The sequence below is a fragment of the Phalacrocorax carbo genome, chromosome Z (genome assembly GCF_963921805.1).
Source record: "Phalacrocorax carbo chromosome Z, bPhaCar2.1, whole genome shotgun sequence".
Taxonomy (NCBI): Eukaryota; Metazoa; Chordata; class Aves; order Suliformes; family Phalacrocoracidae; genus Phalacrocorax; species Phalacrocorax carbo.
In genome coordinates, this window is record NC_087548.1 from 27228560 (window position 1) to 27252354 (window position 23795).

The following is a 23795-nucleotide window of genomic DNA, read 5'->3' on the forward strand; positions in this document are numbered from 1 at the left end:
TGCAGCATGAAAAACTTAAATAAATGCAGGTGTAATATTTAGATTTTGTGTTCTACGTGCTGTACAATAACATTCATAGCCATGTTTAGTGTACAGTATCCACCCTCCAGATTAAAAGCCATAAAGAAAATTACCTTTAATGATATGAGAGTAATACTAGTCTGCTTGAACAGCATGAATATCCACGGTTCTGACTTCCTACTTAACATGGTCATGTACGAATATTAGATGTATAAACAGGAGAAGCACATAGGAGTCAGTTACTTCTTTCTTCTGTATTTGACCCTGGTGGAAGATGCTAGATTACTTTGCATAGTTTGGGTGTCTGCTTTCTTTTAAAAGGACACTGAAAAAACATAGATACACTCAGAAACTGCAAAATAAGAGTATATCCCCAAGCAGTTACTGCAGAGTCATCCATATGCATATAAATTCACATCCTAGTTTAACTCGTGCTAACTGGTTCATGTAACTGTTACCTATAAACAGATGGTGAAAGGCACACTTGACCACAGCTGTAGATGGAGCACCTAGAGAGAGTAAGAGTCCATTAAATCTAACATAAAATTTGGTAAAATAAGGTCAGGCATTCCTGACTTTATACTATAGTGGTGTGTGACTACTATAGATACTGGAGTGCAGTGAAGGGGAGTACAACCTTTCACACACATTTTGGGAAAAACGTTTTTGTGGCAGTTTTTATACACTGAATTACTAACACTGTAGGTTAATTATTTACTTCCTCTGGATTAATTCCAAGGCTGTATTATCTGCATACATTTAATCTTCTATCCAATCATCCTTGTTAATTTAGTATTTATTCAAAATGTGTGGCATTCAGAAATGGTTTTAGAAATGGAATAGAATAATATTAATTTTAGGTAGTTGTTACTGAAAATTTTAAATTACAGGTAAATACTGTTTAATTATGGATTTTATGTATTAAAATAACAGCCATTTTTGAGGTTTCCACTAAGTTTTATATTACCTGATTTTTTTATTCTTAATGTCAAGTGTTTTAGGGGCCCTGGTTGAATTTTTGAGTTTTACAATGAAAATTTCAATGAAGAAGAAAACAATTTAAGTTATTTGGAAGTTTATTAAAATATGTGTTTAAGTTCACTGTCAAATAATAAAATATGGTTGTGTCGTGACGTAGCCAAAGTTCTTTATGTCCTCCTACTCCTGCTGCCCTTTATAAAGAGTAAATTTCTTTTACTCAGTTTTTTAGGACTGGGATTTTCTTAACTCAGAAAATTTACAGATAAATTTGGAGGCTCATTCCACACTATCCTTGTGTAGTCAATGGCTAGAAAAAAAGGTTTGGTTTTTTTTCCCCCATAGAAAGATTCAGAGTATTTAAATAATCCTGTGACCTCAGTTACAAATGGAAGGTGGGTTTTTTGAGGGGTATCCAATGCCTCTATGTTTCTTGAGACAGCCAGCCAAAATGCTTTCAGCACTCATTCAGGTTTGCAGAGAGCATAGAAAGTGCCATGCCATCTTATGCCCCAAAATATTATTTTTGAAGCTGATTATTGTAAAACCCTGATTTGGTATGGCCAATTCTGTACTCTATAACTTGTGAATAATCCCAGTAAACACCAGTGAAGCCAGGGAAGAATGATAGGGGAAAAAGCTGTTGCTACTAGGCTGGAAGAGAGCATTCAGATTAAAGTTGATAGCAATTAATTTATGGTTATAAGCTCATTCTGTATTAGCATGACTATATATAATATATATATAATAAAACATACAGAATCCTAATGAGCTGTAGAAGGAAATTAACGTTTCCTTTTGAAATATCTCCTAGTGAAGGAAGACCTTCCCCCAGAGTGGAACTGCTGCATAACATAGACCCCATGTTTGTGGATGACTTCCCATGTGAGTACGCTACTGATTGAAATATAGTATATCTTCTGAAGAATCATTCTTAAGTATTTCCTGCTAGGTGAAACGAAACAGACTAGGCTGCCTTCTGCTTTTAAGTAAATAGCATTAATATACAGAGATGTCATCCCCCAGGTGCTGTAAGTACTTACTGAATCATGATCAATTCCTGGTTCTTATTTCAGAGGGCTCTGTAGCATTGCTGAGTAATGAATAAAATACTGTGGGACATGGAAATGTTGAGGGGTAGCCATGTACCTGAGGTGCACAGGGAGGCACACTGCCAAAAAAACCCTATGAAACCTGATCTTCAGTGCTTCGGGTTGGCAGGTAGCTCCCAATGAAGTGCTTGCCCTAGCACATCTTGATATATCTATATAATATGACCTTGCAAATGGGAAACTTGAGTGTGGGAAGCTGAGAATTTCCAAGCCTTGTGATTGCTTTTGTTCCATAATCACATGGGTTGGACCTTTAATGCCATAATCACATGCACTGGAGCTTGAGTTTGCCAATTCTATAGCTCTTTAAGTACCATCTGTTTTTATGATTCAACATTATTAGTTTGCTAAGGACTACAAACATTTCAAGCAGTGATTTTTTTCATGCAGAACATTGGAACAGGTCCTTTCCCTAGTGTTTTTATAGCATTTCTGTATTTAATTAAATAAAGTAGTAAATCAGGCAGAGGAAAAGTAGTGCAGTGGGGACAGTAATCTGTGGCCTACAAAATAGATACATGTTGTGCTGTAGTAATTGGATGGAAAGGGGTAAGGTAGCCTTCTGCAATGCACATCTGTTTTCTTGATGCTTTTCTTGGAAGGAACAACACTGTGCCTATCTAGTGCTGGCTGGACAGCATTGCCTGCAGATAATTTCTACATGCTGATGGAATTAAGGTGCAGCTACTCCAATTTCCCTTCAAAGGATGCTCAGTGAGTCATAGCATTCCTGTACAATGTTATGCCCTGATGTGGTATTCTCAGGCATACTTCAGAAACCATCTTTTCCTTGTGGAAACTGCCATGACTGAGCTCAGCAGAGGTGTCTGAGTAGACAAATTCCTGGTATAAATAGAAGGGGGGTGAGCAAATGAGGTTTTCAGGAGCCTAAGCTCAGGAAACACTTCCCTGTATTGTTTCCATGATGTCATGCTCTAATGATCCTTCACTGTTTGCTACATATAGTGTGTCCTTGCTTTTTGTTTGCAATGAGTGAGATGTGGGGAGGGAGTGGGGCAGGCGGGCGGAATATGAGCCAGCGGTGTGCCCAGGTGGCCAAGAAGGCCATCAGGATCAGAAATGGTGTGGCTAGTGGGAGCAGTAAAGTGATCATCCCCTGTACTCGGCACTGTGAGGCCCCACCTTGAATACCGTGTTCAGTTTTGGGCCCCTCACTACAAGAAGGACACTGAGTTGCTGGAGCATGTCCAGAGAAGGGCAACGAAGCCGGTGAATGGTCTGGAAAGCAAGTCTTATAAGGAGCATCTGAAGGAACTGGGGTTGCTTAGCCTGAAGAAAAGGAGGCTGAGGGGAGACCTTATTGCTCTTTACAACTACCTGAAAGGAGGTTGTAGTGAGGTGGGGGTCAGTCTCTTCTCCCAAGCAGCAAGCGATAGGATGAGAGGAAATGGCCTCAAGCCATGCCAGGGGAGGTTTAGATTGGTTATTGGGAAAATTTCCTTCACTGAAGGGGTTGTCAAACACTGGAACGGGCTGCCCAGGGAGGTGGTTGAGTCACCATCCCTGGAGGTATTTAAAAGACATTTGGATGTGGTGCTTAGGGACATGGTTTAGTGATGAAATGGCAGTGTTAGGTTTACAATTGGACTTGATGATCCTAGAGGTCTTTTCCAACCTATATGATTCTGTGTCTGTGGGCAGAAGATGTAGTAAGTGGAACTTCTGTGCTGGATGAGATTGGACTTCTAAGCATCATGAACAGAGGAAGGGGTATGCTTGCTTGTAAATTTACAATGTTTTTATGTACCTTTCAAAACTGGAGTCATTAAAAACAAAAATATAACTCTTCACCCACATGTCTTTCTGCACCATATAGGGTTTCCCTGTCTCTTCTCAGCAAAGGCCTATAATTTTGGCAAGTTACTTTGTGCCACCTGTTTTATATTTTCTCCCTTAATAGCACTTTTGGTCAGGAACAGGTAGAGTTCACCTCCAAATTAGTATACCATACACTTTTCCTAGTTTTGATTTTATGATACTGTTCTTAAAGTGTTTGAGAGTAATTGTATTTCTGGTAGTTTTGACAAGATGTATCACTGTTATACATGACAAAATATACATTAAACTATACCTTTTCAGATCACTGTTCTTTCAATTGTTGTACAGTTTCTAATGCAACAGAGCATGCTAATTTATAGTCCACTGTTGGGGACAAGAAATCCAGTTTTCTTTGTGCTTTATCTATTGTTATAATGTGCTCAATTTCTTATAAATTGGATGTTGGAATGGTTTTGTTCTTTGCAGAATGAGTCATTGTATTATTTTTTATTCTGTTTTGACCCAGCTAGTGAAATTATGGTTAGTCATACAAGGATTAAAATTTCTATTTAACAATCTGAATTATTAAGAGCAACTATATACATGTGTAACTCTGCCAATTTCTGCTTAGTGTCTGCTTTTCATTTGTGCAAACTGAGGAATAAGTTTAGAATTAAGATCCAGTTAAGATCCAGGTAAACTATATTGGTGTCTCTATAATGGATAGATTAGAGAGACACGAAGCTTGGAATATATAAGTACTTTCATATTTTCAGCAATCATGGCTGTCTTTGTGTTTAAAAAGAAAGCACACCTTAAAATAAACAGCCCATATAATCTTTCTATCACCAAGGTGATGAACTGTGTGTCACTCTGGAGTCTTGCTCTTTCCTTCACTGTTTGTTGTTTCCTTGTCCTTACTGTTTCAAGATCAGAGTACTTTTTTGTCTCTGATGCTAAAATATATGCATGTATGTTTTGCTGGGTTCTTTGTCACCTCCTGTGTAGTCTTTGGCCTTCTTTATGCCCATCTTGCCCTTGGTTTGGTCCTGCTGAAAAATCACACCACGTAGGTCATCTTGTGTCAGATGAAGTATTCATATTATACTTTATTTTTTGTTGAAATTTAATTAGAAAGTAAAATAATGGCTGGAAGATACAGATTAACCAGATCTTTAGGTTTGCAGAGTCCTGCAGAAGAGCAAAGAGGAAATTAAATCTCAAGATACTGTTAAACACAACAAAAAAAAATTTTCAGGATGTTGTGGATAATCAGGCGAGTTCTCATGATAATGCTATTAAGAAAGACACTGGACTATTGTAGTTGTGCACACGTAGGGCATTAAGTTACTGTTGTACCTGCACTCAGTGCAGGTTCAGTTCTCCTGAACTTTTGAATGCTTTTGCATATAACGTATATATTCTTTCAGCATAATATTTTTATTTAATGGTTGCATTTATCTTTACCTATGTCTGAATAAACTGATACTATATATTTTTAGTAGCAAGAATGATGGGATGTCTCATGTAATTCATTGATTAATTTTTTTTTTACTTGAAATAGGAAAAATGAGCTTTGTTCTGTTCAGATTTTTACACCAAAATAAGCATCCCTTCAGGGAAGAATTTGTGCAAAAGATGTAATTAATTCAGTGTCAACTCAACTGTTACAGCCAAGTAATCAACAGAATGCTAAGTTAAAGGTAGGACATGCTATCTTGATTACAGAGCTAACTACATCTTTGCTGCTCTGGTCTGTTAGAACTGACCCTGACCTGCATGTTTACCAGTCCTGGGGTAACATCATACAACTTTTCAGGTTCTCAGACTGAGCACTGGTTTCTAATCTCTGGGAATCAGCCACAGTTACTCCAGCAGATCTGATGAGTCTACTGATCAGCATCTGCTTACCTTTTTCGAGGAGCTTGTATCCAATGGTAATTACTATAGCCCTACAGTAGTCTTGTATCAAAGTACTGTACTTCTCTCCTATTAATACTAAATAGCATGAGAGGGAAAACACTATAAACTCGTTTGTCTGCAGTTCCATTTTACAGAAGAATGATAAGTCTTATTTCACTGACTCTTTTCAAGTAATTGTCCTCTCTCTCAGAGGGCAGACTTTCTTCATTCAAGTGTAAACCTTTCCAGTAGTCTGAAACATACTGCAGTGTTTTAGTCTGTAATTCCTCACTTGTTGTCTTCAGTGCTAATAAAGGGAGATCTGTCCCTGACTGCAGACTTTGCCTGCAGGCTCCCTCTGACCTGTGGCAGTCAAGTGGAGTGGTCAGGGTTAAAAACAATCTTATCTCTCCATGAACTGATCTGGTTTGCAAGGCAGACCTACAATTGTGGTGGTGTAATGGAGGAGATGGTGGAGTGAAAAACTAGGGTGGGATGTCCAAAAGCTAGGATGAGGAGGAGAGCGGGCTACGGTCTTCGTACTGAAGCCTGTCTGATGGTGAACTATTGCCAAGATGGCCAGCCTGTCCTCTCCTTTTCTCCCATCCTTTCTTCCTTCCCTTGACTTGGATCTGGAAATCACATGGCGACAAGATGAGTTTTCTGCCAGATCAGCCTTAAGACTATTCTGGGTGTCAGGGGGAAAGAGGAGGAAAGGCTTCTACCACATCAGCCAGCTGAATCAACTTGCCATGTAGCTGTTTGACTGGGAGCGGGGCAGAATGTGTGGTTCGTGGCAGATGGAGGGACTGGCCACAGGGCCGGCAGCTAGATCAGTTCAGGCCACCAGGGAACCTCAGCCGCAGGCAGTAGTTTCATGGTGTTTAAGCTAGTGCGGGTCACTACTGCTACCAAAGAGGAAATCCTGCCTCCCACAGCACCTCACCACAGATCATCTCTCTTGCAGGTCACCAAAACTTCTCACAGAGCCAGGCTATGAACCAGGTCAGGATATTGGTTCAGATGTTAATAATCACCCTTTTTTTTTGTTTTTTTGGATGTGTCTTGGATATATAGCTAAGCATTCATTTTGGCACAAAGGATAGGATTAGAAGGAAGTTTGGGGGACAGGTGAGACTGATTCTGTTTGCTCTGAAATTAAACTGTGAGGTTTCTGTTTCATAAAACGTGATGAAGTGATCCAGCAGGTTTCTGATGGGGATGTGCTTCCCTTCCTCCCCATTCCCAGCTGCATGCTCTTGATGCTTATTTTGCATCCATTCTGGCACTCCATGGATACTTCCATGGACTGATCCAACTTGCTAGCCTGGCTTTCGTCTGTCAGATAGGTTGAATCTGCTCATTGAAGGGTCTGCTGGATCCCAGAGGCAGCACAAGGCGGGGGTGAGGAGGGCTGTGCAGTTGGAAATGTGGAGGCAGAGGGAGAGTCAACCCTCCTAGGGCTGTCTGGCTGCCAGCCAGGGCCCCAGAGCAAAGGAGTGGGGAACTACGCTTGCTGGTTCCTTGCTGCACTAAACCAGTCTGGTGAGCTTTGCAGATGGATCTGGACCCAGGCTCCTCAGAGGTGGTTGCTCCTTTCCCTCCTGTCTTTCTGGTTGTTTCTTCATCACCCTGTTGATTATTTTCAAAGGTGATGAATATATATCTCAATCACTGGGTCTCAGTGCAGATTTGTAATTTATTAGAGAGTTTGCAATTGCGTAAAAGCAGGACATTGGTATGAAAAATCCACTGTCTTCCAGGTTTGGGTCTGAAACATTCACATTTTCTGTTAGTTTTAAGAGTTTGGTAGTAAAAATAAGAGAATTAAAAACAGAAAGCTAAAATAATTTGAAACAGAGTATAATTTTCTCTGTAATGTATAGGTTAAGAAAGCACAAATAAAATGCATAAAGCAATTAAAAGTTGCATAAATCAAAAATCTGATTTACATGTGTTGGAAGGAAAAAAACCCAAAATTGTTTTGCCCAATTTTTGCAACTTTGTCTTTAAAAAACAAAAAAGCCAAGTTGGTGGTTTGGCAGCTGTGTGGGTGACATCAGCTCTTCCACTGTGAAAGATCTGCTTTCTTTTAGACAGCCTTATGGCATTTCATCAAGTTTTGGTGATGCAGCTGAATTAAAAACCAACTGGATTTAAGTCTAAATTCCCCTAACTGCTAAACCAAATGTATTTCTGACCACACATTGCTTGATGGCCTGTCTTGAAGCAGTATTGAAACTTTATATCCCACAAGAGGCAATTTTATTTTGAGAATAAGGACTAAATGACATGGTGAAAGGAAATGCACCTTTTAATTCAGAGTTGTTAATCAGAATCTGTTGGTACACACGGTATTATATTTTAATCTGACTTGCTGAATTTATTAATGAATTCAGTGAGTTTCACAAAATCTTGTAGACTACATACATTGTAGACTACTACATCATTTTCTCTTCAAAAAAAGTTTGAATTTCTTTAAATTAGAAAGATGTATTCAAAGTAAATATGTGGGTGGGGCTGTTTTAGGCTGAAAAAACTTTTACCTTCATTTAAAATTCCAGACTTAACCATAAACTAAAACTTCAAAGGCATAATAAAATTGTAGGCTAGTAATTGTAGTAAATTTATTTTGAAGATATCTATTCGTAGAGGCAGACATCCAAGACAGAGAGCTTGTAAAAACATTTTTCTCCAAACTTATATTTGCCTTGAGCAAAATTAATCAAACTCTAGATGGCTTTTCTTGACATTTGAAAAAAGGCATTACCTCATATATTGTGCTATTAATTGCCAAAATAAATGATTGCGTATAAGGGACTAGATCTGCTCTATTCAGAATGAACATATGATAAATTACAATAGAGAAACCATTTCAGTTCTGGGACTGATGTATCATTCATGGGCATTAAAATTGCATTAAAATGGCTGTAGCATTATATATTATATCCATACATATACCAAAATTAGTCATCTTGAATAAGGAATAGACATTGTAGGCTCCTTTAGGCCCCATTTATTACTTGTTTTGCACAGGTGAAAGATGATTCCTGAGACTTTGCAGGCCAGAATTGTTATTACTGTTTTATTACTGATGATCTAGCTGGTTTAGAATTATTAAAAAAAAAAAAGTGAAAAAGTGAGAAAACAATCCCTGATAATGGAGTAATTCAGTAGCAACAGAAGATGTAGGTATGCACGGATGAGTGTGCTTTGTGGGCTTCAGATGGGATAAATATACTCCATGTCTCCAGATCTGTGCCAGGCTAAGACCCAGAATCCACTCTCAGAGTCAAAAAGTGCAGAAAAGTGACCAGTATGGTTTGCTGACTGAGCTTACATCATGACAGCTGGAAAGGGAGAATGGTCAAGAATGGGGAAGAAGGCAGACACTTCCTTTGCTTCTCCAAACTTCCATTTCCCTGCAAAATTGTACGCATTCATGCTAACTATAGTGACTCTTATCTTTTCATTACAAAAAAATCATAAATTGCAATGATGCCCCGTAAGTTTATAAGGCAGGAGCTGCCAACATGTGACCCTGGAGTAGTACATGGCCCTCAGTTACTTCACGTGGTGCCTTTCATGTTAGTCTGGCAGTTTTGGGCAGAGCTCTGCCCCGCTCCCTAATGGGAGGCTGCCATTCCAGCCAGCTCTGCTGCCACTAACATCAGAGGTAAGTGGTGGTCTTCTTTTGGCTGTTGGCTGTATGAAGTTTCTGGGGTGTAGCTCTTGCTGTCGGCAAGTTTGGCCTGTGGTTATATGTTGCCTTGCTTCTTAGCCCACCTGCATCTCATTGTGAACGAACCATCCATCACTGCAGTATTCAATACTAAGTGTGTGGGGATTGCACATTTGGTGAGCCTCATAAATACTAATACCCATGTTTCCTTTGGGATGTAGATAATCTCCTTTAGAGTTTAGAAATATAAGTCACTTGATAAAGTGTCTAATGCCAGTATCCTGACTAGAATTCGGAAATCCCTCAGCACGGCTTCTTTTTTATGCTTCATTATATTCTATACCTATTGGAACGTGACACTAACATTTTCTACTTTTACGCAGGTCTTGACATAAATGTTAGATTACATTTTTTCAACTAAAGTATCTCTGAGCTAGAAACCTGTAAAATTTTAATTGTGCCCAGGATGTTAAAGTCAGGTTATACACTGCTCAGTTCTCTTTACTTTGAACACTGCCACCTTACAGTGGTGCTGGTGGGGTGTGGGAGTTCCACATATAAGGCCATCTCAACATGACCTTTGATGTCTTCAATAATTCGTAAATACTATTCCATTCAGTTCAAATCTGTTTCCAGGAAAAAATAAGATTTTTATTTTTTTCTTATTTTTCTGTCAAAAGTGAAAGCCTAGCTAACAAAATCTCTCATTTTGTGATGTGTTTGGCCTTGTAGGCTGTATTAATAAGTTTGCTCTTATTCAGAATATCTTTACTTGTTTTATTCTGTAATTGTATAAGAATGTAATAATCTGGATAAATGCTTTGCCCTGTTGATGTTCACAGGGATGTTTTGCTACCATGAGTAATTCTGGATTGCACAAAATTGTTTGTGTGGTGTCTTTTTATGTAAAGATATAATCTGTTGTAAAAATCAAGGTGAATACTTTGAAAAAAGAACAAGAGTATTTTCATATGCTTACTGTTGTTGAAATTAAGTTAAGAAGAGTATGCATTTTGAAAGGTAAGAGACTGAGCATGATATTCTAGTATGAATATTTCCTTTGGAATCAAACATTACTATGAGAAAACTGAAATTAGAAGGGATAATATTGGATCTATATGTTAAGAGCGTTCAACTAAGTGAATTAAGATAGGTGAGCTTCGCTGGGTGAGTTTTTCTACGGCACAGCCCTATGCCTTGTCAACACGATGGTAGGAAGTTATAGTGTCTCAGGACTCATCTGTTTCTTCAAGATTGGTATTCTATTCATTCTTCCAAGGTTAAGGTCATGGCTATTCCTCAAACATTTTTATTTTAATAAAGTAACAGAAAGACTCAGAGTTTTGTAGAAAACTCATTATTGCCATAAAGCAGCAAAAGGTCACAAAATGTCTTCCCTCAGTGAAGTAGCAAAACCCCTTATTTCTTCACTAATTCATTGTCACAGTAGAGGCAGGAAGAGCCCTTGACATTTCCAGAGTTTCCTTGTTGAGGTGAAATAATTGCACTGTATGTCACAGTTCAAAAAAGGAGAAATCAGCTAAAAGTACATATATGCAAAGGCCTTGTTAGCCCACAGAGTCATCCACATTTCCAAGTGGTTATGGCAAGTTTGTTCTTCCTTCTGTCCCATTTTAATGGACCCTCACATTAATTAAGGCATCAGACCTACAAACGCATAGGCACCTTCAAAAATATACCTTATGAGTGAGGATGAGCAAAGACAGAGTCATGCAGACATAAATGAAGTAGAAAAATCATCACTACTATTGAGCTATCATTTAGAAACACTGTAGATATTTTATTTTATTCGTTATAAACATGAAGCAAAAACTGTTGGCTTTAAAAGACTGAGAAGAAAAGCAAAAATTAATTGGCTTCATCTGTGTGAGGAGGTAAAAGTGTAGGTGGAGGAAGGTGCATCATGTGACTTTGAGGCTTTTCAAAAATAAGCAACATTTTCTCTTCAGTGGGGAGAGGAGTTGTCTGTCTTCTGTAGTACTGACCATCAGTAACAACAGCAGTCCATAGCACTGCAATAGGCCTAGAAATAGCCATGAAGAACTTGCTCGACTCTCATACTGAAGGTGTTTGTTATTGTGAAGGGGAAAAATGCTCCTTAATTAGACAGTGCTATTCAAAGCTGCCTTTTAACTTTTAGCTTTGGATGAGATTTTTTCCCTTTGGTGCTTCATAAGAAGGCATAAGACTAAGAAGCACTAAATAACCTACTGATTATAGGTTTGTTAATGTGCAACAAGCAATGTCTATGCAAAAACAGTCTGTTCACAAACAAGATAATTATATAGACTTTCCTTAAAACAGTACGAATAATCTGTTTGGCTCAGAGTGTTGTTCATTTGTTGAAGTCAGACACCAAAACTTTGATATTTAACTTTTCCTGTACTTGAAGAATATTTTTTTCTATATTTCCCTGTAGATTTTCTCTCAGAAAGACTAAATTTGCAGTGGATGTAAACCAGCTACAAATTTAATAAAGCAAGTGTTGATCAAGACTTTCAAATATATGTATTTTCTGAGACATGCAGTAAGCTCTAAATTTTGGCTTTATTCTGGATGATGGTGACTAAGTGTTACAACAAGTATCCATAATATTTTCTCCTGCCTGTTTCTTCATCTCTTCCCATTTCTCCATCTCTTCCCAAAATTCTAGTCATGGAAGTAGGAGTTATTCAGAGAAAACACAATGAAGTTACTTCAAACCATATATCCCAAGAAAAAACAGACTAGACATTTATAGCATTATCCATTATAACCAGGAAGCCTTAAAAATTTCCTGCATTTTGTGGAAGATACCTCTAATTTCATTTTGACAATTCATTGACTGAGGTTTGCTGAAGTTCAGCAGTTATCAATAAAGACTTTAAGACAATTTACAGAGGATTGAACCGATCCTGGTGAGATTGGCACTCTTAGCCAGAACTGATTATACCCCAGCTGACTGGTATGCACTGGATCCCAGAGCTGAAGAAAGAACAGGAAGAACATGAGTTGCATTCATGTCAAGATACGCATTTTGCCAGAGCAACAGAGAGAAATTCTTAAAACTCCTTCTAGAGCTTGCTTTGTCTTGTGCATTTCTCAATCAAAACTAAGCAACAAGCTGCTTCACAGAATTGAGTCTAGCAAAAGATAATTTTTGTCGTGAAGTTTCCATTGTAAAAGATGCTAAAAATAAATTCCCAGTACAGCACCATCTACAAAGTTTCTAATGCATCTATGTGAAACACTGCAAAATTTTCTATTTATGGGCAAGTGATAGTTTTGCCTGGGGGATCCTCATCTACTAGTATCAAAGAGTTTTTATGCTTCTGTAGCTATAGGGGAGAGAAATTTATAATTTTATGGAGAACAGCCATGTGTATCCATACTGTTTACAAACAAATGAAGTATTTAAAAATACCTCATTATATAAAAATTGTTCTTTGAAAATGTAGTCTTGCTCTTACTTTGCAGGTGAGTAGTTGTTTCATCTGTCTGGTTTAAGATTTTAGGGACTGTATAAATTACATTACTACATTAGACAGTCGTGATTTTCAGAGTGTTTGGAAGAGACTTGATTTAATATTCGTCAGTGGAAATTAAAAATATAGTACTTTCACTGCTCTCAATGCTATAACCGCTTTGGTCTAATGTATATATTAAAAACTTGAACCTTGTTAAATATATTATTTCCTGATATTTAGGCGGAAAAAAAAAAAATCTCTTGTTAAGATAAAGCGTGTTGGTGCTTAATCCAAAAACATGAAGCTAAGAAATTAAAACAGAATGGAAATCCAGTGTCGTTTCTGACCCAGTCCATAGATTTGTACTACTTTTATTACGCGTGCAGTTGAACAGTGTGAGGAGTACAGATTTCCAGTTGCTAAAATGACATCACTAGAAATGTTGTATGCTGAAAGGTTTTTATATGTTCTTATGTTCCCACATTAAACCTTTCTGCCACCTTCTGTCTGTTCTCCCAAGATCCAGGTACTTCCAAACTGGCAAATACTGAAGCAAATCTGGATATTTTTTTCATGTACCATTCTGGCTTTTTATGGTGTAATGTACAGTCCTTAATTTGTATGTATTTGTAGACTGCCTGCAAATCAAACTATAGACCAGACAGCTTGCAAATGAAGACTACCCTGTGCCTACAGAATATTTCACATCTATAGATGCTAGAAAAACACATAGATCACTGAATTAAAATTTAGAAGACAGTAAAAAGAATCTGTTCCAAATGGTGTACTCACTAAATTTGCTTACTTTCTTATATAAATTCAAAGCTTTATGTACAAATTTGGTGTGAGTAGAAATTGAAATTACCCAAACCCATCCAGATCTTGCATCACCAAATTAAAGGCTTATTTCTTTCATTGTCATTCAAAATATTTGTGTGTATTCTATGATGTGAAATGGAAAATATGGAGAAAACCTCCATCCTAGAGTTTCAGACAGTCTGTTGGGAAGAAATCTCTCCTGAAAAATGGGGCGTGGCAGTTCAAAACCCTTTGTAACAATCAGGGTAACTCAGGGCATGAATTTGGGTCCCTGAAGTCCAGAAACATATCCCCCATGTGGGGCTAGATTTTTTTGAAGGGGGAGAAAACCTCTTGTTTCGTCAGGTAAATCCTCATGTGAATTTAACCCTTAGTTTTCAGTTTAATTTTCTCTTTATTAAAAATGTATGGAAGTTAAACATTTAATTGGCCTGAGCTTTTTCTTTACTTTCAGTTTACTGAAAATTAAATAAGTTCAGCATCTAATTGGCATCTGTTTTTAACTGCTTTAGTGGACAAACAATAATTTATGTAGCATGCAGTTGGCTAGAGCTTTCGGTGTGACCTGAGAATTTCCTCCTTTAGGGAGGAAACTATTGGACAGTTGGAAAAATGCTGTTGGAGGAAAGTTCAGAAGTTGTGGTTGTAGGAAGCAGTGCTGACCACAAAGAAAAGTTACAGGGTGGCTTCCTGAGTTTTGTGCAGTGAAGTTACGGTTCATTTCTTGACTTTGTGTTTCCCTTTCCAGCTGCATGCTGCTATAATCAAGTGTTTGGGTGCCTGTTACCTGAAGTCTGCCTTTATTCTGCTGTTTCAGTCCTGCAGGGAAGATCATGCAATATGTTAAAGTAAACAGTTCCTAGATCTTAACTTCTGAGCTTAGTGATGTGGATTTTGCAGCAGGAAGAATTACTCTGGAATTTAGTTTTCTCTGCTCATCCATAAGCCTCAATTTTTGGTAACATCCACAGGATTGTGTGCTGTTACTGATTATTTTTTTTTTTTTTTAATTTTCTTAAGCTTTTTCTTCTGAGAATTGGTAAACCGTGTATTGGTACTTTTGTTTTGATTTCAGAACCACTTTCATTTGGGGATAATTTGTGGGGGTGGTTAAAACATATATGTGTTATTGTCAGAAATGGTTGTTGTGAATACAAATGGGGAATCCTTTCATATAAAGGTTTCATGGAAAATACACTGTGTCTACTGAACTGTATGGATAAAGGGGAATTTACCTTCATTTGTGTGATTAAGAGGAGTTGGTAGGGTGTAAATTCCTTCTTTGTTACTACTGATGCTTAACCAGCATGAACCAGAGCCCACTGGAATTAATGGAAGGGTTCCCGTTCATTTCAGTGTGGGCTTTTTCAAGCCCTAAAAGACCTCCCACTGTTCCACAGTTGAGCATTAGTAAGGGACAGTGAGTCTGCCAGTCATGCAGGTTTTGTGTGTACGTGTGTGGTGAAATTTCTAGGAGGTTGAAGACTGCTTTCATGAGGGTAATTTTTATGTGGTGTTCCATAACATTTAAGAAACTCTGATTTTTTTACCTACCACTTCTGCTGTTGTAGCACAAGAAGAGGCTAAGGTGTTTCAAAGGAGTCTGCAGTGTCTACTGATAGAAGAATAATCACCTGTGATTTTTGAACTGGTTGGGGTTCCCTTTTTTTCTATTTAGTGGGCATCATGTAAGTAAATGGTTTAAATCTTGATAATAGAGTCAAATGAGTTACATTAGAACAGAAGCTGTGATGTGCAAAACCTTTAATTTATTTTAATGGAAGCAGTAGGAGAATGATGCCATTGTCATTTTTCTGACAATTTATAGAAGCTGGTGAATACAATATGGATTTCTTGGATGATTAAAATAGTATGTTGATTTTAAAGATGATAATGAACATACTAGAAAATACTCTCTTTCTGTTTGGATTTCATATATAAGTGGTTTTTGGTGCACCAGTCCCAGACTTCTGTCTAGGGATCTCCTCTGTGGTTTTTAGAGGCTACTAATCAGATCACAAGAGACAGGGAGGCATATGCGTTGCCCTACTACGAAAATAATACTGATTATTGTTTTTTGCTTTTAAGTTCTAGTGGAAGTAGCCTGAGTGGTTTTTTCCCAGTTGGTTCAACTATTAAGCAGAATTCTACTCTGCAACATACAGAGTTGTTCATTCCTCTCTAATGATCATTCTCTCCTACATTTTTACAAAGCAAATAAACTTTTTTGAATCACTCATAATGTTTTAGAGTACAATCTCAGCAGAGTTAAAAAAAAAACCACATCTGATTTATCCCCTTGAGACTTGTCATTGCCAGGTGACACTACCTTTTGAAAACTTGTCTTCCTGGATTGACAGTCTTCAGTGAGTTGACACTCTGTATGCACAAGATTTAATTATTTTAACCACCGTATCTTTTTTTTGACATACACATAAGTGCCACTTCATTCCATAAAGTTGCCTTACTGCAAGCACTAGTGTCCACAGTTCAGTAGTTCTTCCCTTCTGGCTATGGGATGGCACCTTGTTATGGCTGTGTTCCTTGCTCTGAGGGCATAACTACAGAATACCGTGATGGGTGCCTCTTGTCACAACTATAGCTCTGTATGTGTCTCTCCAGCCTCCATTAGGAAAGATATGTCTGAAAACATGAGCATTCCTAGTGATCCTCCAAAAAGTCTTTGCAAATAAGCCGGATTTTATTGCAACACTGTCTTAGTGACAGTTGCGGCTTATGTGGTGCCTACTGACAAAATTAAATTTCTTTTATCACACAGGGGTAAGGATGGCAGGGGACCAGCAGCTCAGAGAGGTGTTCTGGCCATACTGATAGCAACAAGCTGAGAAGCTATAAAAGAAGCTTTTACAAAGCAGTAGAGTAACATGGAGGCTTTCTCAGTGGTTGACAAAAAATGGCACGTAATTGAACTTGAGGATGTAGCCAAGATCATATTAGTTCGGAGAATGTAGCCTAGCTGAGTTGGAACGTGACTTACTGGCAAAAGCAGACAATTAATTTCCTGAGTAAAGAATTTATGTCTCATCCAGTGCTTCAGAATGTTTGAGTTTGTCTCACTGTGGGTACATGCTGTGTAGTAGTGCTGTTCCACATTGTAGATGATCTCTAGTCAGGACAGGTAGAGACTGTAGTCGCACTGAATATACTAACAACTACCAAGATATTGTGGTTTAATTCAAGACCTTACTTCATAAGGTTCAAGTAGTAAGCACTCAAATTATTTGGCCTGTGTGTTACATTGATATGTCCCCTGTCAATTAAAACAATAAGGTTTTGATTATTTGATTGCATTTGGGTCAACATCACACAAGATGGGAAGAACCTTTTTTTGGTCATGCAGGGGATGGAAGCAGCCTGGTCCCTGGAGTTCCATAGAACATACAAATTTAATTAAGCAGAATGTACATCTAGCAGTGGATTTTAATTCATGAGGGATTGCACATATCACCCAACTTTGTAACTGGTTTCTGAACCTTTTCAGTCACAGTATATTCTTTTTGAGATAGGAGGACAAGTGCTACAGCTTTCCAGTTGCATAGGGCAAAAGCACAAGTTCTTTTCTAATAATTCCTTGCACTCAGTTGTTTTTTTTTTTGGACCAGTGCTGACATAATACTGGGAAAGTGTCAGCTCAATCTGTCATGATCCCAAGGTTCCACTCTTGGATAATTATGGGTGACACTCAGGCCATCATTTTATGTGTGAATATAGGATTGTTATTTCACAGGTGCATCACCTTACCTGTATCTATGTTAAATATCATGGCCTATTTTAATGTCTACTCACCCAGTCTCATAAGGGCTTTCTGTCGTTCTGTATAGTCAGTTTTAAATAATTTATCATTATCCACAGACTTTGTAATCTCATTGTTCAGTCCCTTTTCCAGATCATTTGGAATATGTTCAACGGTATGGGTCCCAGCACAAATTCCTTTAGGAATCTAATGACGGGCTCTCCAGTGTGAAATCAAAACTTTTTTTGTTTCTCATTTTATTACATGCTTTTCTGTCCATGTGAGGAACTTTCCTCTTGTCCCATGGTTGCTTACTTTCTTGGCCTAGATGGCCATGTGGTACAAGAAGTAAACTTTTGTTCTATATGGATCCTCTCTGTATTATTTGAATATTGGAGTGGAGTAACCAAATAAATTATAGGGTGTGTTGCATCACCAGGCAAAATTTATACCGAAATAGAAGTCTTGAGAACTACAGAGATAATTTTTAGTCATTAAGAGGATATCTAGGGAATCCTTTTGTGTGGCATACATTGTAAACTACCATGTATCAAACTACTTAGACATCAGGTACTGTAATATGCACACACAATTGCATTACAGGATGTTCCTTCTTTGCCTGAATGCTCTTAAATGTACTTTACACCTGCAAAGCAGTGGCACCTGTTTATTACTTGTTTCAGATGTGTTTCTAATTTGCACTGGAAAGAGAGTGAGCCGTCTAAAATCCTAATTCACCCTGGGTTTTGTGGCTTTTCTTAATGCATGCTTTTCAGTCTTTTCCATCAGACAGGTTGCAATTAAGCTTGGAGTTTTTTGTGATTATATTTGCCCCTGTCATATAGCTGAATTTGCTGCTATGTTATGTTATCGTAAATAGAAGTTTAACTATAGAGAATGGTGATATTTTTCACTTTTTCCTTTGGAGAATATACTACAAAAGGTAGATAACTTCTAACATCCTTGTTTTGCATATGAAGAAACAGAGGTAGAAGCTTCATTTGCTTCTGTTGTCCCTAAACAGTGCTGATTATATGTAGCTGCTTATAAAAGAATGTTTTTGTTACTGTGTAGAATATTGGAAATTTGTAGATGTGACGCTGACTTAGGCTTTTTAGATTTACTCTTTGGGCAGGGCTCTGTCTCCCAAATAAATAATAAATAAACATTCTTTTGTCTTTCTCCAAAATTGCTCTCCAGTACCGAACATTGCCTCCCTGCACACTAGTATTGTAGACCATAGTGTACAGAAATATAGCATGCTTCAAGCAATATTGTTTTGGACCCTTTAAATTTTGTGGTCAGGACCTCACTAAATGACATGTTAGAGAGAACTGTGTGCTCTTTGATCTCTTACCAACCAAGAAGACTTCTTCTCAGCATGGATCATTTTGATCATCTAAACATAGACTGAAGGCAGAATATTTTATTTTAGATGTACTGTCTATTTATAGCTCCACATTTTAGGTTTCTACCAATTACTTGAGTTGGTCTCATTGAAAGAAAAGAGCGCTAGAGGAATGAGAAGAGTAACTGATCTATGATTATTAGATCTGTGCAAATATCATATATAGAGATATAGGATATGTATTCTCATATATATTCCCATTTTTAAATCTCAGCTGAAAATGCACAGTTTATCTTCCTCCTTCTTATGCTTAAAAATTAGATAGCAAAGGTTAAAAGAATATACTTTTAAGAAATTTATTACATTTAATAAAATGTTCCCGCAAATTTATCTTTTAGACTGATCTAAAAAATCAGCCTTTCTTTAAAAAAAAGTTCAGATTGTACCTTTTCTTTTTAACCTTGCAAATTTACACAATATGGGTGTTTTTTTAAAGATTATGGTTACATGGTACTTGAAACAAATAATAGGAAATCTTTACTAAGATGCTGACAGATCTGAATTTTCCAGCCTACCTACCAAGTACTGTGTTGCAGTGCCCTTTTGTTGTGGTCTGTGCTGTTTTTTGAGTCTGTTTGCATAAGGAAAATGTTGGGGGGTCTTTTTAGTATTTGCTGTTGCCTGAATGTTAAATATTTCACAGAATATCAGTGAAACCTGTCAGGAACATCACAAGTCTTAGAAAAAAACCAAGCTGGATTTATAGGTCCCATACAGGAAGAGGAGTAGAGAGCTTCTGATAGGACATCTAAAGCTATAAAATGTAGTAAAACTGGATCAACCCTTCTTTTTTTTAATACCATGTAGCATTGCAGGCATCAAAGGGTCACAAAGTTATTTGGTATACAGCAGTAGTGGAAGAATTTAAAAGGTTTTGAGTTACACGGACAAAAACTGGATTTTCAGACAGTTTAGTCTTTTTCATGGTGCTCAGATAAATTAATATTTTTTTATTTTCGATATATTTCTGGTAGGTAACTAGGATTGTATGAGCTAAGGAATAGATGATTGATTGTCAAGCATATGTCGATCTCCAGGGAAGAAATGTGAAGAAATGTTTCCTCCTATTTTCCACCCCCAGAAATCATTGCCCAGTTGGATGGGTGAACTAATGAGCTAAGCAGAAGTCTATTGTAAGTGTATGCAGAAATACATTGGAAGACAGCTTTTTTTCTCTGGAAGAGTTACACACCTAACCTAAATGATGCATTAAATCAGGAGTACATATGGGATACTGAGTGAGGTCAGAAGAGCTTTTTTGAAAGGCTAGGTGGAAAAAAACAGGGCTAAGCACATCTTTTAATGTTTAAAGCACATTTTTAATGATCTTCCCTATGCTTACAAAGTGAAAGAACAGATTACTGGGCAAAATAAGCAGTTTTCATCTATCTTTTCTGTTTTACTTTGAATCATCAGCTAGTAATTACTTCTTGGGACACACTGCTGGATAGAACATACCAAATAACTTCTTCAGTATGGCGAAACTGTCATAACATATCTGTAAATTGTAGAGGCTTTTTTAAAATTTAAAATTTTATGACTAAAGCAGGAAATAATGTAGGTATCAAATTCTGATCTCAATCCCAGTTGTATAAATCTGGTGTGAATTCATTATTTCAATGACTTTACTCTTGGTTTATGTTCTGGTATAAGTGAAAAACAAGCCTTAAGCAAATAACTGACTTGTCTGCACTGATACGGACCAATCTGTACATTAGAAGCCATTGCTAATACAAATTAATTTTCTCATTTCTGTATGCTATCCCTCCTTTTAAGAGTAGCACTGAAAGTAAAATAGACGGTATGCTACAAATTACTCATGGTGTTCATGTATGTGTAAAACTACAGTTAAACCTGAATCTGAAACATGTATATTCATAGGGGAGGGCAACCAAGATGGTGAAGGGCCTCGAGGGCAAGACTTGGAAGGATTGGCTGAGGTCACTTGGTTTGCTCAGCTTGGAGAAGAGAAGGCTGAGAGGTGACCTCATCATAGCCTTCAACTTCCTCACAAGGGACAGTGGAAGGGGACATGCTGATCTCCTCTCTCTATTGACCAGCAATAGGACACAAGGAGATGGAATGAAGCTGTGTCAGAGGAAGTTCAGATTGGGCATTAGGAAAAGGTTCTTCACTGAGAGGGTGGTTGGTCACTGGAACAGGCTCCCCAGGATATGGTCACGGCACCAAGCCTGTCAGAGTTCAAGGAGCATCTGGATGAAACTCTTAGTCATATGGTTTAGTTTTAGGTAGTCCTGTGAGGAGCATGGAGTTGGACTTGATGATCCTTATGGGTGCCTTCCAATTTAAGATATTCTATGATTCTATGATTCTATACTTACCTTTTGTGAAAGTTTTGACCCTTTTGGTTCAGTACATACAGAGATTAATGTTATAAAAAGGGTTGCATGAATCTGCTTTGACATAGTGCTTTCTTTTGTAAACAAAATATTTGGCATGTCCTGAACTGAAAGTAATTTGGTAACATATCTTGTGTATTATCAGGCCAAAAATCTGACTAGCTCATTCTGTTTCTGAGAGTAGCAGTTGTGTAGGAAAGAATGTATGAGGGCAAGCACATAAACATACTTTTCTTGCATGCCCCCACAACCTGCAGCTGATGGAGCTCCTGATCATTAGGTTGTGATTTTGGATATAAGAATCCTTAATGGGTTTTTCTTCTGCTTTTGGAACCCTTTTTATCACTCAACCTGCATAAATTTCTGGCATCCACAGCATCCCATGGAAAGGAGTTCCACATTTGAGTTGGATTTATGAAGTATATACTATCATTTATTTTGAATATGCGACTTCATAATTTATTTGATGCCCCTATTAGGAAATACCAGTTGTTCCTTACTTAGCTTGTCATGCCTGTTTTTTCTGTAGAGATATAAAAGCTATTTGAATACTTTTTGGTGATCTACGATCCAAACAAAACACTCAAATATTTAGATCAATTAGTTGTAGTATTAAATATTTGAAAATAAATATCTGAATGAAATTTCACTGCTTCCTTAACTAATAAAAGTTGTATCATTTCCCAAGAGACAACTACAGCAGCTGGTGAGGCTTTGAAGTTGGGCTTCAGGAAACTGTGGCTTCTCTTTGAAAATAAGAAAATTCATGGCAAAGGCTGTAGAATTTTTTAGAATCATAGAATCATTAAGGTTGGAAAAGACCTCTAGGATCATCAAGTCCAACCATCAACCCAACACTAGCACGTCTCCTAAACCATGCCCTTAAGTGCCATGTCTACAAGTTTTCTGAACACCTCCAGGGATGGTGACTCCACCACCTCCCTGGGCAGCCTGTTCCAATGCCTGACCACTCTTTCAGTGAAGGAAATTTTCCCAATAACCAATCTAAACCTCGCCTGGGCACAGCTTGAGGCTCTTTCCTCTTGTCTTATTGCTTGCTACTTGGAAGAAGAGACCAACCCCCACCTCACTACAACCTCCTTTCAGGTAGTTGTAGAGAGCGACAAGGTCTCCCCTCAGGCTCCTTTTCTTCAGGCTAAGCAACCCCAGTTCTCTCGGACACTCCTCATAAGACTTGTTTTCCAGACCATTCACCGGCTTCGTTGCCCTTCTCTGGACATGCTCCAGCAACTCAGTGTCCTTCTTGTATGAGGGGCCCAAAACTGAACACAGTATTTAAGGTGCAGTCTCACCAGTGCTGATTTTATTTTAAGGTTAAAAAAACAAAAAAAGCTTTAGTATTTCATTACTAAAGTATTTCATTAAGGTAAAAAAAAGCTTTAGTACTTCATTATCCACTGGTGATCAAATGGCAGAAAAGTAGAATGTCTAGCTTCTTTGCACAAGCAAAAGCATCACTTTCTTTATACATCAGTCTATAAGGAGAGTATGCGGGCATGTGAAGGCAAACTTGATTACACAGATCAATAAAAGGCATCTGCCCTCTGACTGCTGAATTAGCCCACAAGGCTGTTGTTACTGCCTAGTCAACCATAATAGAAAAAAAAGAAGAAAACAAGCCACAACAGTCTAGAACAGATGCAGAGGAAAACTGCTTAGATGCTATGGGGATGAAAGTTTTATCCTGTGAAGGAAACAAAAGGAATGTGGCTCCTTTAGTCTGCCAAATTGGAAAAGGAACCCCTGTAAAATTCATACAGCAAGGGAGAAGAGTGCCCAGGTATTTTGTATTTCACCTGCACTAGCAGAAGCTGAAGAATGAAGACAGATGTAGAAACTTAACAGCTGGGCTGAAGAGAAGGAGAAAGTAAGGTAAATGCTGGGGGAGGAATACCCAAGCTTAAGGTGAAAGTCATAAGATGGAAGAAGAGAACTTAAGCAATATTTTTATCTTAGCTCTGTATCTGGTGCTTATATAATGTAATAAACTGGCAGTCCTATAAATACCCTATGTAGAGAGCATTCAAACAAGCATCAGTCTTTTTTCCGTGGCTGATATGTCTGATAAAAGTTGACCTGTACTGCCTGGGAAGCAATGCACTTGTCAGAATAATAGACAGTACATTTCTTTGTCACAAGATAAGTGCTTACAATGGGTGAGTTAACATGAGTGACAGAGTTCTGTTTAAAATAGCTCAACATGACAGAATTTATCTTTTTCTCTTCAAGAAATTTTGGTGAAAGATAATATTCCACTGAACAACTTCAACTACAAGCTCTGGTAAAAGCATTTCTTAGTTTAGGAGTTTGGTTTTGATACCTGGACCAAATAAGGGTTTTTAAAAATTACTTTATCTTCTTGAATCTGATTTTAAGTTTCATGCACGGCATTCTAAGAATATTTTGCAATGCATATCTAAGAAGTCTATCTTTCATACTGTTTATTTGAAGTATTTTAAATAATTTATCTTGTGTAATCCTATGGTTTCACA

General features: G+C 37.7%; 1 protein-coding gene across 1 annotated transcript in view; it reads left to right on the forward strand.

Annotated features, from left to right (window-relative positions):
• Positions 1-23795, forward strand: part of ARSB (arylsulfatase B) — a 63969-nt gene that overhangs the window by 34710 nt on the left and 5464 nt on the right. The window contains exon 6 of the mRNA XM_064438653.1: positions 1814-1884. Within this exon, the coding sequence (XP_064294723.1) occupies positions 1814-1884 (71 nt within the window). The remainder of the gene's footprint in view (positions 1-1813; positions 1885-23795) is intronic.